The 18,634-nt window shown below is 38.6% G+C and overlaps 1 protein-coding gene across 14 annotated transcripts in view; it reads right to left on the minus strand.

Annotated features, from left to right (window-relative positions):
* Positions 1-18,634, minus strand: part of POLA1 (DNA polymerase alpha 1, catalytic subunit) — a 391,031-nt gene that overhangs the window by 349,153 nt on the left and 23,244 nt on the right. For all 14 annotated transcript variants that reach the window (XM_055564229.1, XM_055564223.1, XM_055564224.1 and 11 more), the window contains exons 13-20: positions 17,483-17,557; positions 16,463-16,601; positions 15,583-15,737; positions 10,792-10,876; positions 8,729-8,790; positions 6,600-6,689; positions 2,919-3,035; positions 1,591-1,766 (exon numbers count right to left, since the gene is read on the minus strand). In XM_055564229.1, coding sequence (XP_055420204.1) covers positions 1,591-1,766; positions 2,919-3,035; positions 6,600-6,689; positions 8,729-8,790; positions 10,792-10,876; positions 15,583-15,737; positions 16,463-16,601; positions 17,483-17,557 — 899 coding nt within the window. The remainder of the gene's footprint in view (positions 1-1,590; positions 1,767-2,918; positions 3,036-6,599; positions 6,690-8,728; positions 8,791-10,791; positions 10,877-15,582; positions 15,738-16,462; positions 16,602-17,482; positions 17,558-18,634) is intronic.

Raw genomic sequence — 18,634 nt, forward strand, 5'->3', positions numbered from 1 at the left:
GTGAGAGGGTAATTCTTTCGGATGGGTAAATCTGAGGGAAGAACATTCCAGGCAGAAAGAACAACATATTCAAAAAAAAATTTTAAGTAAAAAAAAAGTATGCCCAGGGCTGAGCATAAATCTCGCAGTTCCAATATCAAGAACAAGACCAATGGCTGCAACACAGAGAATGATGGAGAATAACAGAAGATAACGACAGAGTTAATGGCCGAGAGACCCACTGTATAGGACCTTGTAAGTCAAAATAAGTGCTTTGGTTTTTACTCTGAATGAAACAGAAAGTCACTAGGAGATTTTAAGTACAGTGCCATATCCAACTTTACTTCAGCACAGGAACTCTCGTTCCTGGGTTGAGAACAGACAGGGAGTCAAGGGCAAAAGCAAAGAGACGAGTAAGGAGGCTAATATAAGACCCAGTGACCCAGGAGAAAGAGGATGGTGGCTTGGACCAGGGTGGGTCCAAGTGAAGAGAAAAGAAGTGGCCAGATAGACACACATTTTGAAGATGGAGCTGACAGGATTTCCTGATGCATGGAACATAAGATGTCAGAGAGAGGAATCATAGATGCCTCAGAGGTTCTAGGCTGAGGATGACTCTGGAAGTTTCCAGTGATACTGGAAAAACAAGAGAAACAAGGAAAAGAAAGTCAGGAGCTCAGTTTTGGAACAGGCTGAGTTGGAGGCTCATATCAGACATTAAGCAGAACAGGGAGGTAGAGACATGAATCTGAATTCAAGGGAGACATCCAAAGTGAAGATATGCTCAGAGGAGGCATCAGCACCCACGTGGTATTGAAATTCCTGCAACTCGATGAGATCACCCAGGCAGGCAGCGCAGTCAGAAAAAAGAGCAGTTTGAGAACTCGGGAGGAACAGGCAGAAAAGAATCTAAAATGGCCATAGGGGTAGGAGAAACCTTATGTAAGAAATAATCAAGCAAAAAGTTTCCATTATGCAAAATGAATTAAGTTCCAGAAATCTAATGTACAGCAACGTGGTGACAGTGAATAATGTATTATATACTTGAAACTTCCTAAGAGGAAGAAATCTTAAGTGTCCTCATCACAAAAAAGAAAAGAAAAAATTAGTGCTTGTGTGAGGTGATGAGTGTGTTAATTAGCTTAACTGTAATGATTTTTTCACAATGTATATCAAACATCAAGCTGTATACCTTAAATAAAATACAATTTTTATTTGTCAATTTGACCTCAACAAGGCTGGAAAAAAGAAGTAAGCAGCAATATCTCCAGATAATTGAATGACTTTTCAGATTTTATATTTCCAAAATATTTGCATTAATTTCTGAATTAATGAATTATGGGTGGAAACCTAAATATCACATCAATTTCCAAACTGCTCTCAGGAAACATCAAGATGGTGTTAAATGAGGGAGATATTATGATAAAATTAGAATAATTCAAAAGGCAAAATAATTCACATCACTAAAGGAATGGAGATGTGATGCTGACATGAAGACAGACAATTTTCCCCTCCACAGCACCACAGGCTCCTGTTCCTCCAGGCTAAGGATGATTCTGGCATCACAGCTAATTTCAAGACAGAGAAATTCTGAAGCATCCAGGATCATACCTGTACATGTTTCGTATATTTTCAATTGGGATTACAATCCTTTCAGTTTTCAAAATCTGTTGAACAAGTTCAGATAAATGGTAGCTTTTACACCGAATCAGTTCCTTCGCCGAAATTTCCACATCACAGATCATTCGGCCACAGGTAGCATTTTTTTCACCAAATCCACTCCTGCCCTACAGGGGAGGACAAAAAGTAAATCCCATGGACGAGCAGACACTGACATTTTGTTCTAACTTGATTTGAGGCTAGCCCCAAAATTACAATGATGAAACTTTCATTCTTCCATTCATTCAGCCATCATTCATATATTTTTGAACACTGACTATGTATCTGACACTGTTCGGGACACTCAGAATATAAGGGATACAGCGGTTAGCAAAGTAGAAAAGATACCTGATCTCATTTGAGATATACAACTAAAAAAATTATATAATTTTAGGAGGTAATAAGTATATGGATAATAGAACATGGTGACGGGAACAAGGAATTTGCAGGAACTACATCTTAAATAGGGTGGTCAGGGTAGACCACACTGAGAAGATGCCATATAAAGAACCCTGAAGCAGTAAGGAGTAAGCAACACCAGCATCTGGATGATGTGTTAATAATGACTCTATTGTCTTAAAGAGATGAACAGGAAAAGAAGCAAGAGCACTGGTTCCCAACTCCAATCTGCAGCAGCAGAATTCTCTGGAGAATGTTATAAAAGGTAGATTCCTAAATTCTCTGATGAAGCAGCATTCTGGTTCACTGGTAAGATTTAAGTAAAGACTTCAAGCAAAGAGCAGTGTCAGAGTTTAGGAAATGAAGGTGCTTCATCCAAAACCCACCACCCCCCTTTATCAAGCAAGCAGGCAGAATGAAAAGGAACAAGCCTTCCAAGAGTCAGATAGGGCCTGGGTTCACAATTTTAGTTCTTGCCTTTACTAGCTCTAGGATCTTGAACAAGCTCTACCCCCTCTGTGAGAATGTACACTTAAACCTGCAATTGCTCAGAGAGAACAAACATGCAGCCCACTCAGTGTCTGATCCCTCCCATTCTTCCTTCCCATCTCCTTCCTGAACCCCACAGCTCTGTTTCTTAGGGATGCCCAAGTGGAGCTAATAAGCACGTGCTATCTCTAGATTCTAAAAGCTAAATTTTAAAATTACCAGTGGTTACTAATAAAATGCTGAATTCAAAGGAAAAGGTGTTTAGTGCCAAAGTTAAAATGTCATATCATAAGGCAACTGATTTCTAGTCAAAGAAGCACAAGGTGCAACCTGGTAGCTACTCAATACACAGAAGCCAAAATAGAGAAGTAAGATTTGAAAATTATGATTACCCCAAGCTTCGGCATGTTGGATCGCTTCAGCCGACCTATCTTGGACCAGAAAGGAACTTTGCACACATTAATTCTCTGCAGTAGCACTTCCAGTTCAAAACCATAAATATTATGACCCTAGTCAGAAAAAGAAGGCAGCCAATAACATTATAAGAAACACAAATTAAAGGATTTATCATCATAATGCATAGAATTTCTCTGCCCTTTCTTTTTCTGGTCTCTAATTGAAGGCATCATGAGCTTACCTCCGACTGGGGTCCTTTCTTCTTCAGGAATTTATTCATCAGCAGCATTCATTAGCCTTGACATTAACAAGGCTGCTAAGCAGATTGCTGGAATAAACTTTATTTTATTCTAATTGATGTCAGGTTCATATGATGTCTTTTAATTTGCAACTTACACCTCACAGTCTCTCAGGAAAATGCAAATTTTAATGTCCCATACTTTTCAGGTCATCAGTAGAAGCTGTATTCAAATAATTTCATTTGCTTCCTTAACAACCAAGAACCCAGCTATGTTGTGTGACAGTTTACATAGACTTCTTAGAAAACTCGGGAAGTACATCCAGTTTCTTCTTAAAGAACTGAGTTCAAACACAACTGATTTTGACTTTTAATCAACATGCAACAAAATAAACAGATATCACTCCATAGTTCAAATAAGAAACTTGTTAAAAACACTGAAACAAAACTATCCTGAGTAAAAAAAAAAAAAAAAAACTCAAAAAGATAACCATATTTTCCAAGTCTGTACTAATAATTTCCATCATGTAAATTATGCTTATTCTAGAATAGGAAAGACAAGAGATCTCTTCAAGAAAATTAGAGATACCAAGGGAATATTTCACACAAACATGGGCCCAATAAAGGACAGAAATGGTATGGACCTAACAGAAGCAGAAGATATTAAGAAGAGGTGGAAAGAATACACAGAAGAACTGTACAAAAAAGAGCTTCATGACCCAGATAATCACGATGGTGTGATCACTCACCTAGACCCAGACATCCTGGAGTGTGAAGTCAAGTAGGCCTTAGGAAGGATCACCACTAACAAAGCTACTGGACGTGATGGAATTCCTGTTGAGCTATTTCAAATCCTAAAAGATGATTCTGTGAAGGTGCTGCACCCAATATGTCAACAAATTTGGAAAACTCAGCAGTGGCCACAGGACTGGAAAAGGTCAGTTTTCATTCCAATCCCAAAAGCAATGCCAAAGAATGCTCAAACTACCACACAATTGCACTCATCTCACACGCTAGTAAAGTAATGCTCAAAATTCTCCAAGCCAGGCTTCAGCAAAATGTGAACCGTGAACTTCCAGATGTTCAAGCTGGTTTTAGAAAAGGCAGAGGAACCCGAGATCAGATTGCCAACATGCGCTGGATCATCGAAAAAGCAAGAGTTTCAGAAAAACATCTATTTCTGCTTTACTGACTATGCCAAAGCCTTTGACTGTGTGGATCACCATAAACTGTGGATACCAGACCACCTGACCTGCCTCTTGAGAAACTTGTATGCAGGTCAGGAAGCAACAGTTAGAACTGGACATGGAACAACAGACTGGTTCCAAATAGGAAAAGGAGTATGTCAAGGCTGTATATTGTCACCCTGCTTATTTAACTTCTATGCAGAGTACATCATGAGAAACGCTGGGCTGGAAGAAGCACAAGTTGGAATCAAGATTGCCGGGAGAAATATCAATAACCTCAGATATGCAGATGACACCACCCTTACGGCAGAAAGTGAAGAACTAAAGAGCCTTTTAATGAAAGTGAAAGAGGAGAGTGAAAAAACGTTCTAAAAACTAAGATCATGGCATCTGGTCCCATCACTTCATGGCAAACAGATGGGGAAACAGTGGAAACAGTGGCTGACTTTAGTTTTTTGGGCTCCAAAATCACTGCAGATGGTGACTGCAGCCATGAAATTAAAAGACGCTTACTCCTTGGAAGGAAAGTTATTACCAACCTAGACAGCATATTAAAAAGCAGAGCCATTACTTTGTCAACAGTATGGATGTGAGAGTTGGACTATAAAGAAGCTGAGCGCTAATGCTTTTGAACTGTGGTGTTGGAGAAGACTCTTGAGAGTCCCTTGGACTGCAAGGAGATCCAACCAATCGATCCCAAAGGAAATCAGTCCTGGGTGTTCATTGGAAGGACTGATGTTGAGGCTGAAACTCCAATATTTTGGCCACCTGATGCAAAGAGCTGACTCATTTGAAAAGACCTGATGTTGGGAAAGATTGAAAGCAGGAGGAGAATGGGACGACAGAGGATGAGATGGTTAGATGGTATCACTGACTCAATGGACATGAGTTTGGGTAAACTCCAGGAGTTGGTGATGGACAGGGAGGCCTGGCGTGCTGCAGTTCATGGGGTTGCAAAGAGTCGGACATGACTGAGTGACTGAACTGAACTAGCAAAATAAACTATATGAAGTTTAAAATCAACTAATAAACAGATTTACTTGTTATTAATTTTAATTAAAGATACATACCACTATATTGATGGTAAGTTTGTCTATTAAACTCAGAGACCCAAAGGACATGAGCAAGTCTCATTTCCAAATTCTCATGCCTGGGATTAGGGACTCAAACCCATGTTAGGATTCTTTCATTCTGGTTCAGATTTCTCACAGTCTTTGCTCTAACACCCTAAGGTAGGCCAGCTACTCCTAGATGCCATGATATCTCCTTGGGGCCCAAGAGGGAGAATGCTAGTAGACTGGATGTAGGCCTGGTGCTTTGCCAGAGGACGGCAGGAGGGCACTGTGGACAGAATCTTCCTAGCGCTTTCAAGATGGATCTTGAAAGATTGTTAGGGACGCGGGTACAGAGACACTGGTAACAACCTATAGGCTCTCGATACTTCATCCAGAAGGGGTTCAAGAACAAAAATGAACACAGAAACGTATGGCAAACATTTTTCACAAGGCTTCCATGTAACTAAATTACTGCTATTACACTTAAAATACAGGCATTTATATTACTTCCCTCCAAAAATCCCAAAAGCATGGTATAATTTGACTGCTCTATTAACCCAAGACAAAAGGCAGAACTCCTATCAAGGCATCTACAACCTAAGTCCTAAAACCTATGTTTAGAGGAAACAAAGCACGATGTTGTTTTAGGACTCTTTGGAACTGGGGCAAAGAACTCAATGAATTATTTTATGACCTCTTATTATTTAGTAGGAGCATATTCGTCATCAAGATAAAAAAAGACTCCTAGCCATGATCTCTCAAAAGAATATGTCACAGAGACCCACTGGGCTCATAAAATTAAAATACTTAAATTTTGGGGATATGCACCAAACCAAAGGAATTCACTCCTGTGACCACTATACAGCTGGGCCTCTATGCCAAAATTTTGAAGCTATTAACAGTTGACATGAGTTTACTTTTCTTCCAGGCAGCTCTCTAACTGTAAGTAACAGGAGTATCCTAAACTTCAAGAGTAATTCATGAGTTGTTTTTCTATTAGAGGGGAAAAAAACTATCCTGTAGTGGGCTGGGGTTTTTCTCCTTTCTGTTAGCAGAAAGTAGATGAATTCCTACCAGTTCACAAGGTCACTTCACTCTGAAAAGACTCTCTGTTGCTCAAAAAGTACCAATCAAGGCACACTGAAAAGAACTAAAGAATCAAGAGCTTCACCAAGACATGATCAAAGATCTACTTACCACAATGATATCAGGATCAATTTTGTGAACTTTTGCAAGGAAAAAACCTAGCAGTGTTCTTTCCGTGGCAGCTACCTCAACCTTCACATTCTGTTAGAGAAAAACATACCAGTCACTTATCTTTACTCTCAAATACTATTCCCTGGCTTCCTGCTTAAGCACAGTAAGATTGCTTAGGGTTTAAAAAAAAAAAAAACATGCATTTCAAAACAAAATGCAGCAATGAAATTCCTGATTCTAGATTTCACAGTAATACTTGCACAAAAATCTCTGAGGAGCTCATTGTGCTAATAAGCATGTGAATGAAGCAAGATTTTAAGTACTGAGCACTATCAAGTGCAGAAATGTCCCTCCACAGGGACATGCTTGTGCATCTGGACACGTTTTATAGCCTAAGAATCAGAGAACCTATCAAAAACATTATTTACTTTCCTATATAATTCCTGGTAGACTTTGCTATTTATGTATTTACCACGTAAAGAGATCCCAAGGAATGTAGAAACTAATTCCAAATAGCAGTATAAAAACCCATAAATAAGAAACTAGACTAAAAACAAACATACATTTAAGAACTATAAGCATCATAAGTATAAATAAAACCTAGCTACACATAAAAGGCTTCCACAACTGAACAGAAATCAGGTATTCAAAAGATGTACTTTATTAAGACTCTTAAAATTAAGTTGATGGCTATGTTTTCTACAACTAGCTCAGCTAAAAAAATGTCAGTTTGACTCTAATGGAATTTTCCTCAATCATTTTACTTACTAATTCAGGGCACTTTACAAATAACAGCCTGATCCAATGGTACCCCCAGACTACTGGATTTCTCAAACCAATTTTAAGTAAGTGGAACCCAGTAAGGTTGCTATTAATCAAGTGAAGACATTAAAAAAACAAAAATAACCTACAAATTTACCAACAGAGGCATTTCATAAAGGAAAAAACATCCTCTCCAAAAATGAAATTCTTTGTATTGAATACATTTACTTTTATGAAGTCTGTCAGACTTTATTTTTGGGGGCTCCAAAATCACTGCAGATGGTGACTGCAGCCATGAAATTAAAAGACGCTTACTCCTTGGAAGAAAAGTTATAACCAACCTAGACAGCATATTAAAAAGCAGAGACATTACTTTGCCAACAAAGGTCCGTCTAGTCAAAGCTATGGTTTTTCCAGTAGTCATGTATGGATGTGAGAGTTGGACTATAAAGAAAGCTGAGCACTGAAGAATTGATGCTTTTGAACTGTGGTGTTGGAGGAGATTCTTCAAAGTCCCTTGGACTGCAAGGAGATCCAACCAGTCCATCCTAAAGGAAATCAGTCCTGAATATTCATTGGAAGGATTGATGCTGAAGCTGAAACGCCAATACTCGGGCCACCTGGTTGGATGAACTGACTCATTTGAAAAGACCCTGATGCTGGGAAAGATTGAGGGCAGGAGGAGAAGGGGACGACAGAGGATGAGATGGTTGGATGGCATCACCGACTCAATGGACATGAGTTTGAGTAAACTCCGGGAGTTGGTGATGGGCAGGGAGGCCTGGCGTGCTACAGTCCAGACATGACTGAGCAACTGAACTGAACTTTTATGAAAAACTCATATTATACTATTCCTCCCACCTCCACTATTTTATTAAGGATCCATGAAAACTTCTTCATGGAGTACACTGGGAGCTTAGAGATCACTAATCAAATATAGCCATCCCTCACCAACCTTCCCAATAAATGTCACCTTTAATATCCACAGCATCCTCAACTTCTCTTGACTTCCTTCCAGCTAGTGAGGTGAGGGTGAGAGGGTGGGGCAGGCTTTAGGCAATACTTTACCCAAAACAGTAATCAAGTCATCATGAAATTTTGGAAAAGCTTCCAATTAAGCTATCTGAAGGAGGGTTTGAGACCCTCATCTATTAATAAGGTGTCAAATCCTATTATTTCCAGGAGGTGAAACATTTAAACACTGTTAAACATTTTTAATGGGTTAATGCCATAGTCCAATCTAACAAGAATAGGTCTAACAAATTAACACAGAAAACAGCTTATTTCTACTAATCCACAGCATTCTCCTCTTCTCTTTTTAAACAAATAGATATTTCATGTTTAAAAGGAATGAATGAGTTCTTTACCTTTTCTTTAATGCTTTCTTTGAAATCATATGGAAAAATGCAGTCCTTTGGTTTAGACACAACTGTAAAAAGGAAAAAAATAAAGATTCTAACACCTGTCTTCGTCCAATTTCAAGTACACATACACTGAATGTCTCCGAATGGAAACCGTCTTAATATAAATTCTCCTTAATGCTAAAGAATCACCAAAACAAACTATCCTAAAACTCATATGGAATCACATTAGACCTTGAATAGCCAAAGCAAACTTGAGAAAGAACAAAGCAGGAGGCACCACATACCTTGATTTCAAACTATATTACAAAGCTACAGTAATGAAAACAGTATGATACAGGCATAAAAACAGACATATAGAACAATGGAACAGAAAAGAGAGCCCAGAAATAAACTTAACATAGTGTATAACATAGTCAATTAATTTATGACAAAGGAGCCAAGACTATACAATAGAGAAAGGACAATCTCTTCAAAAAAGTACATTGGGAAAACTGGACAGCCATATACAAAACAATTAAAAACTGGACCACTACCTTATACCATACACAAAAAACTAACTCAAAATGGATTAAAAACCTGAATACAAGACCAGAAACCATATAACTCCTAGAAGAAAACATAGGCAGTAAGCTCCTTGACATCAGTCTTAGCAATGACTTTTTGGATTTGACACCAAACCAAAGGCACCAAAAGCAAAAATAAACAAGTAGGACTACAACCAAGGTACAAAGTTTTACACATCAAAAGAAACCATCAACAAAATGCAAAGGCAACCCACTGAATGGGAGAAAATATTTGCAAATCATGTATCTGATAAGGCATTAATATCCAAAATATATATTTTTAAAAATGCATATAACAACAAAAAAAATAATCAAAAAATGGGCAGAAGAGCTGAACAGCCATTATATAGATGGACACCAGATACAGGAAAGGATACTCAACACCACAAATCATCAGAGAAATCCAAAACCACAATGAGATGTTACCCCACACCTGTTAGGAATGTTATTATCAAAAAGAGAGGAGATAACAAGTGTTGGAGAGGATGGAGAGAAAAGGAAATCCTTGTGCACAGTTGGTGGGAATGTAAACTGATGCAGTCACTGTGGAAAACAGTATGGAGTTTCCTCAAAAACGTAAAAACAGAACAACCATATAATCCAGCAATTCCACTTCTGAGTATTTATCTGAAAATAATGAAAACAGTGACTTGTCATTTGCAAGAACACAGATGGATCTAGAGAGCATTATGCTAAGAGAAATAAGACAGAGAAAAACAAATACATGATCTCACTTAAATGTAGATTCAAAAAACAAAAGAAAATGACAAAAATGAGCTCATAGATACAGAAAACAGACAGTGGTAGAGTGCGGGGGGTTGCATGAAACAGGTGAAGGGTACAATTAGTTATAAACTAAATAAGCCCTGGGTATGCAATGTACAGCATGGTGACTACAGTCAATAATCCTGGACAGTATATTTGAAAGTTGCTAAAAGAGAAAATCGCAGAAGTTCTCATCACCAAGGGAAAAAAATTCTAAGTACCAGTGATGGACGTTAATGAGACTTATTGTAGTGATCATTTTGCTACATGTAAAAATATGGCATCATTATGTTGTACATCTGAAACTAATTCTACATGTCAGTTATACCTCAATTTTCTAAGTTTATAAAAGATTAAATCTTAAAAAAAAGAATAGACAAATACATAAGAGTATGATAAATTTAGAGTATGGGATTAATAAAATACCATGCATCAAACAGATCAACAACAAGGATTTACTGCGTAACACAGAAAATTATGTCAAATATCTTATAATAACCTATAATAGAAAATAATCTGAAAAGATGTGTATATGTAAAAATGAATCATCTTCTTATACACCTGAAATTAACACAATATGGTAAATCAACTATACTTCAATGTAAAAAAAAAATTTGCTTAGCAGTATAAACTAGTTACCCTTGAAAATATTTTTTTGAAGTTACTGACCAAGAGCTGGAGAAAAAACAACAAAAACAAAAATTAAGCCATTAGTAAACCAGCTTAAAAAATACATACCGCAGAAGTGTGACTGAAAGGGAGGCTGTGGGGGTGCTTTATCTAATGCAAAGCTGTGATGGACCAACGCTGACACAGCAATAATCTGCAGAGAAGAAAATTACTTATCAGACGCCTACTATGTCATCTGCATTCTCACCAAAACCACCAAGAACATAAAAAGATACAGATTTTAATCCATAAGAATATTTTAACTTTTATTATGAAAGTTTTTAAATAAAAAATTAAATAATAAAATCAACTCTCATATACTAACCATCCAGCTTAAATTATCAACTCATAAACAGCCCTACCCCACATTATTTTGAAGCAAAATCCATACCTATCACTTTATCCAGAAATAATTCAGCAGTTTCTCATATATGAATAAAAAGTTTCTCTACCTCAGCACTGCAGACATTTTAGGCCAAATAATTCTTTGTTGTTGGGGCTGCTCTGTACACTGTGGGAAATTTAGCTCCCCTGGCTGCCAACAGCATCACTCCCCACTCCCCAGTCTCCTTGTTGTGACAATCAAAACTGTCCCAAGACATGGCCAAAAGTCCCCTGGAGGGTTAAAATTGCACCCAGTTGACTGCCATTACTTTAAAAAAGTTTTTTCATATGCAATACAATCATGCCAGCTAAGTCAATAAACAGTGATTCCTTGAAAGTGAAAATGAAGTCGCTCAATCACATTCAACTCTTTACAACCCCTTGGGACTGCAGTTCATGGAATTCTCCAGGCAAGAATACTGGAGTGGGTAGCCTTTCCCTTCTCCAGGGGATCTTCCCAACCCAGGGATCAAACCCAGGTCTCCCGCGTTGCAGGTGGATCCTTTACCAGCTGAGCCACCAGGAAAACCCAAGAATACTGGAGTGGGTAGTTTAACCCTTCTCCAGGGGATCTTCCTGACCCAGGAACTGAAGTGGGCTCTCCTGCATTGCAGGTGGATTCTTCACCAACTGAGCTATCAGGGAAGCCCTGATTAAATATCCTGGCAGGATTCAAATTCTTGTGTCTTCCCAACTTTCTCAACAGTATTTATCAACATACTTTGCAACTGGTTGATATGTAATAAAACTGTCTCAGCACAACTCCTCCCCATGTATTCAGTCCAGTTCAGTTCAGTCACACAGTCGTGTCTGACTCTTTGTGACCCCATGAATCATAGCACGACAAGCCTCCCTGTCCATCACCAACTCCCAGAGTTCACTCAAACTCATGTCCATCGAGTCGGTGATGCCATCCAGCCATCTCATCCTCTGTCGTCCCCTTCTCCTCCTGCCCCCAATCCCTCCCAGCATCAGGGTCTTTTCCAATGAGTCCACCCTTCGCATGAGGTAGCCAAAGTATTGGAGCTTCAGCTTCAGCATCAGTCCTTCCAATGAACACCCAGGACTGATCTCCTTTAGGATGGACTGGTTGGATCTCCTTGCAGTCCAAGGGACCCTCAAGAGTCTTCTCCAACACCACAGTTCAAAAGCATCAATTCTTCGGCGCTCAGCTTTCTTCACAGTCCAACTCTCACATCCATACATGACCACAGGAAAAACCATAGCCTTGACTAGACAGACCTTTGTTGGAAAAGTAATGTCTCTGCTTTTTAATATGCTGTCTAGGTTGGTCATAACCTTCCTTCCAAGGAGTAAGCATCTTTTAATTTCATGGCTGCAGTCACCATCTGCAGTTATTTTGGAGCCCCAAAAAATAAAGTCTGACACTGTTTCCACTGTTTCCCCATCTATTTCCCGTGAAGTGATGGGACCAGATGCCATGATCTTAGTTTTTAGAATGTTGAGTTTTAAGCCAACTTTTTACTCTCCTCTTTCACTTTCATCAAGAGGCTCTTTAGTTCTTCTTCACTTTCTACCATAAGGGTGGTGTCATCTGCATATCTGAGGTTATTGATATTTCTCCCGGCAATCTTGATTCCAGCTTGTGCTTCTTCCAGTCCAGCGTTTCTCATGATGTACTCTGCATAGAACTTAAATAAGCAGGGTGACAATATACAGCCTTGACATACCCCCTTTCCTATTTGGAACCAGTCTGTTATTCCATGTCCAGTTCTAACTGTTGCTTCCTGACCTGCATAAAGATTTCTCAAGAGGCAGGTCAGGTGGTCTGGTATGCCCATCTCTTTCAGAATTTTCCAGTTTATGGTGATCCACACAGTCAAAGGCTATGGCATAGTCAATAAAGCAGAAATAGATGTTTTTCTGGAACTCTCTTGCTTTTTCGATGATCCAGCAGATGTTGGCAATTTGATCTCTGGTTCCTCTGCCTTTTCTAAAACCAGCTTGAACATCTGGAAGTTCACGGTTCACATACTGCTGAAGCCTGGCTTGGAGAATTTTGAGCATTACTTTACTAGTGTGTGAGATGAGTGCAATTGTGCGGTAGTTTGAGCATTCTTTGGCATTGCCTTTCTTTGGGATTGGAATGAAAACTGACCTTTTCCAGTCCTGTGGCCACTGCTGAGTTTTCCAAATTTGCTGGCATATTGAGTGCAGCACTTTCACAGCATCATCTTTCAGGATTTGAAATAGCTAAACTGGAATCCCATAACCTCCACTAGCTTTGTTCATAGTGATGCTTTCTAAGGTCCACTTGACTTCACATTCCAGGATGTCTGGCTCTAGGTGAGTGAACACACCATCGCGACTATCTGGGTTGTGAAGCTCTTTTTTGTACAGTTCTTCTGTGTATTCTTGCCACCTCTTCTTAAAATCTTCTGCTTCTGTTACTTCTCTATTGTTGAAGAAACTGGGTTGCTTTATCCTATAGTGTCCCCCATTATAAATTCTGCTGCTTGTATCCCAAGAATGTCATTTAACATGTTCCTGTTTCTCTATTGCCTGTATATTCATATTTATATTTGAAGGCTTAATCAAAACCTGATTCAATTTTTGGCAAGAATTCTTTGGAGTTGCTACTGATCATCATGGACTAAACCACCATCACCACCACTAATTATCACGTCATGTCTAATTACCTCTATTCTAGTGATATTAGCAGCCTCTGGAAATCAAACCTAGATCATTTATCTCATTATGGATTGCAAAGCAGCAAGATGCAATTCTTCCTTCATCATTTACTAACTGGAAAGCTACAAAGTTAAACCTCCCTCCACTGATCATTTGGTTACCTGAGGTACAATGTATGTTCAAAAAAGTCAAGATAAATGTTTGATTCAATTCATTTACCAGTTTTCAAAATAATAAGTTTGTTCCCTAGCTTACTTCACAGTGTAGTCCTGTGTTTACAGTATCATTATGAAGTCATGTGTTTCAATCTGTTGCAGTTATACATGCTCAAATTGCTCCATCTTTGACATAGGATACTATTCAAGTTGTTTCCTGAGTCCTTCTGACATACCTTCAATAGATTTTAATAATGTCCATGCCTCCTGGTATAACAAGACGTTCCAGGCTTACCTTGGACAATTACTGCCCTGAATCAGCTACTTCTTCACAAAACCCCATTTCCTTTCTTGGGAAATGGTATTTAGAAACCTCACTCTGGACGAAGGATCTTTTTAAACTAATTAAACTTTCCTCTAACACTTTAACTATTAACTATCTACTATATCAACTATTATTAAAAGTTCAAATCACATACAAAAGGAAAAAACACTGCCAAAATCCTGCTGTTAAAAAAGATCCCTATCAATGCCAACAGGATTTATAAGCAAACATAAAGAAGTTCCCACTGACCAAAGAGAGACAATTTAAGCAGCAAATAAAAAAAATTATTGATTGCAACAGATTGAAATATATTAAGTATATATAAAGTCCATGAGTTTATAATGATATTTCATAAAAGAGGAAGCAAAAATAAGTAACAAAAAATTTGTAAAAATAAGTAACTTAAAAAGCAGAAACATCATTTTGCTGACACAGGTCCACATAGTCAAAGCTATGATTTTTCCCATAGTCACGTACAGATGTGAGAGCTGGACAGTAAAGAAGGCTGAGGGCCAAAGAACTGATGCATTTGAATTGTAGCATTGGAGAAGACTCTTGAGAGTCCCTTGGACTACAAGGAGATCAAACCAGTCAATCCTAAAGGAAATCAACCCTGAATGTTCATGGAAGGACTGATTCTGAGGCTGAAGCTCCAATACTTTGGCCACCAGATGTGAAGAGCCCACTCACTGGAAAAGACCCTGATGTTGGGAAAGATTGAGAGCAGGAGGAAAAGGGGACGACAGGGGATGAGATGGTTGGATGACATCACCGACTCAACGGACATGAGTTTGAGTAAACTCCAGAAGACAGCAGAGGACAGAGGAGCCTGGAGTGCTGCAGTCCATGGGGTTGCAAAGAGTTGGACACGACTTAGCGGCTCAACAACAACAACAACAAATGGTATTCTATAAAAAAGTGTGCATGTTCTGAGGGATGCATACAAAAGTATACAAGGGTAAAATGATCAGTGTCTGAGATTAGCTTTAAAATACTTCAGGAGGAAAAAAAAGAAGGGGGGGTGATAAACAAGTGTGACAAAATCTTGCTAACTGGTGAATATGAGTGATGGGTACAGAGGAGTTGATTATATTATTCTATATCCATGTGGAGTTCTCCAAAATAAAAATAATTAAAAAACAAAGTCAGTCCAGCAATTTAAGTCTTTCGGGGAAAAAAGCTCCAACATCAGATAAATTCAATTCATTCTTCAAAATGGAGTTTGGCAGTGATTTAGTATTCTTTCTCTTCCACAAAAAACAACCTTCCCTTACAGAGGAACTGTACAATTTCAAGAAGCATCATACCCCAAGCCTAGGTACAAAATCTGCCCTATTTATTTACCTCATTTTCATGTGTCTTTGCATTCTGCATTGTCTTCATGCTCAAAGACATGACCACAACTGGAGGAGGACCAACATCCTTAATTACGTTCACCAGGTCCGGTTTCAAGACCATTGCCTCAACTTTACACCAACTGATTGGCTGATTCAAGAGCTCTGAAAAAGAATAGATACAACAAATCAATAGCTATTTGCTGAAAAAGAAAAGCCATTATAATTAAGACATCTGTAATTAACTGAGATGGTCTTCAATCCTACCTTCTACTAAGAAGGTCTTATAATAACATCTAACTAAAAATAAACCACATTATTGGATTGTATACAAATCCTCGTGTGTGTATGTACACACATGTTCATTTTCCTGAGAAGAAAGTCCACAGCTTTATCAGACTTTTCAAAAAAATCCAAGACTTCAAAGAGGTTTATAAGAACAAAAACACTGCTTAGAGGAATCCAAAAAAAAGTTTTAAGAAATTTATGAAGACAAAACAGAGTATCATAAATGCAAATACTGAAAAACACCAGGTAAGAGACCATACACACACTAGCCACACTGGGCAGTGAAATTTCGCTCCTTCAGAAGTAAGCAGTTCACCATATTGAACAGCTGGGCCATGTCAGCCAGGTCGGAAGGCCACAATGATAGCAACAGAATGAAGGACATGCCCGAATGTCTGTCTAGTTTAACTAAGGTCTCCCTCCCATTAAAATGTGAAGCATCAAAACAAGAGTGATTTCAAACATACCTCAAGGAAAATCTTAAAGAAACAAACATAAAAAAGGAAGTGGTCACACTGAAATTAAGAGCCCAAGTCTTTAACGTCTAAAAACCACGTCTATCAGCAATTTACTGAGCATTCTGAAAGTAAATGTCTCCTTACGTGGATTTCTCACTTCAAGCCAACAAGGTCCTTTGATCTTTCTGTTCATTAAGAACAGTTCCAGGCTGGATGTGTTGGTCCCAAATACATGAGAAAAAGTTTCTCCTTTCAAATCCTGAGGAAGCTGTGGCATTTCAGCCTGAAAAAGGCAAAGAAAAAAAAAAATCTTTTTTTTTTTTTTGCTTAAAACTATTACTTCACATTTTCCAAACTCTGTATTTGAAATAAACAAAAGCCTCTCTATGAACCACCGGAAGAAACCTCTTTGATATATATGAAATGTAATTTCCCACATATGAAATCCAAAACAATTCACAGCACAAAACAAAAACAAATCACAATGACAAAATAATGCATCTTGATGACACCCATTAGAAGAAAAATGGGCCAAGAAGCTCCCTAAAAAGAGGATTTCTGTCCAAAGCTGTATATGCCTTACTGATGAATAGCTAAATAAGTACAACTCCATTATAAGAATGAAAGCAAGGGAGTGAGAATCATTCAAAATGCTTCCATGGTGCTTTACAACACCACTGTCAGACAAATCTTAAGTTTCCCTTTTCCAACATCATGAGATCAAAACACTAGAACGGAAGTAAAGAGAGGTTAAGGTCCAGTTAATTAACAACCTGCAGCAGTGACCTTGTCTGTCACGGGAGCAAGAGCAGCACTACGGCAACACTACTGATGCTCTCCTCTCACCTTTTCACTGCTCAGACGGACACTTCAACAGACTAATGATGTTCAACTCCATCTTGTGCATTCGTTCCACTTGACAAACAGTTGTGTCATTTCAACTTATCTTTTTACAAATGCATACTTGAAAGCAGAGAAAGGCAATATAACCCATAGTCTACATATTTCAATTCATTTTAATTATTCATGACTATAAGTTCACTTCAGTGAACTGTGAGTTTGAAGAGCCCTGCCAGTACTCCTAATTAAAAGCCAGCTGAAAACTCAAAAATAGGAAAATGCCATTTTCAACCCAAATCCATTCATTTTCTTTATTTGACTTACCGAGTACCTAACTTCCAAGTATTCAGATTTCTCTGGAACATCAGGTATCTCAAAAGCATAGTTCTTTTCCACTACCTGGGTAAGTTGATAGTTAAAAATCATTAAGACAAAGAAACTTCAAAAATTAAATTGACAAGCATTAAATATACCAAAAAAAGCATCTTCCCCCCCCCTTTCATCTGGGATGAAAAATACCTAGTGACAAAATGTTTAAGACTTCTGTGGGACACTAGAGAATGTAGATATATTTGCATTCAAGAGAGGCAATGAAACATTAAAAATGTTTACAATGTTGATGCACTAAATCATTTGCTACTCTTTGATACTCTTACTCCGTGGAAGAAAACTTATGACCAACCTAGATAGCATATTGAAAAGCAGAAACATTACTTTGCCAACAAAGGTCCGTCTAGTCAAGGCTATGGTTTTTCCTGTGGTCATGTATGGATGTGAGAGTTGGACTGTGAAGAAAGCTGAGCGCCGAAGAATTGATGCCTTTGAACTGTGGTATTGGAGAAGACTCTTGAGAGTCCCTTGGACTGCAAGGAGATCCAACCAGTCCATTCTGAAGGAGATCAGCCCTGGGATTTCTTTGGAAGGAATGATGCTAAAGCTGAAACTCCAGTACTTTGGCCACTTCATGCGAAGAGTTGACTCATTGGAAAAGACTCTGATGCTGGGAGGGATTGGGGGCAGGAGGAGAAGGGGATGACAGAGGATGAGATGGCTGGATGGCATCACTGACTCGATGGACATGAGTCTCAGTGAACTCCGGGAGTTGGTGATGGACAGGGAGGCCTGATGTGCTGCGATTCATTGGGTCGCAAAGAGTAGGACATGACTGAGCGACTGAATTGAACTGAACTGATACTAAGCAACTCCATCTTGCTAGAAAAATTAGTAATAAACATTATAATTACAGCATACATGTACTGAGTGCTTGCTATATACACCAAGGACTGATCCAATATCAATTAACTGACTTTACTCTTCCAACAGCTCTTGAAACAGGGCCCCATTTCTCAGGTGAAGAAAGAGGCCCAGAGAAGTCACTCAGCACTCGTCCAAGGTCACAGACCAGGATGTGGTAGAGCTAGCACTTAAAGCACCAGTCCCTACACTCTTCACCATTACATCACATTGCTTCTAGAA

This window comes from Bubalus kerabau, chromosome X, assembly GCF_029407905.1.
Source record: "Bubalus kerabau isolate K-KA32 ecotype Philippines breed swamp buffalo chromosome X, PCC_UOA_SB_1v2, whole genome shotgun sequence".
Classification (NCBI taxonomy): Eukaryota; Metazoa; Chordata; class Mammalia; order Artiodactyla; family Bovidae; genus Bubalus; species Bubalus kerabau.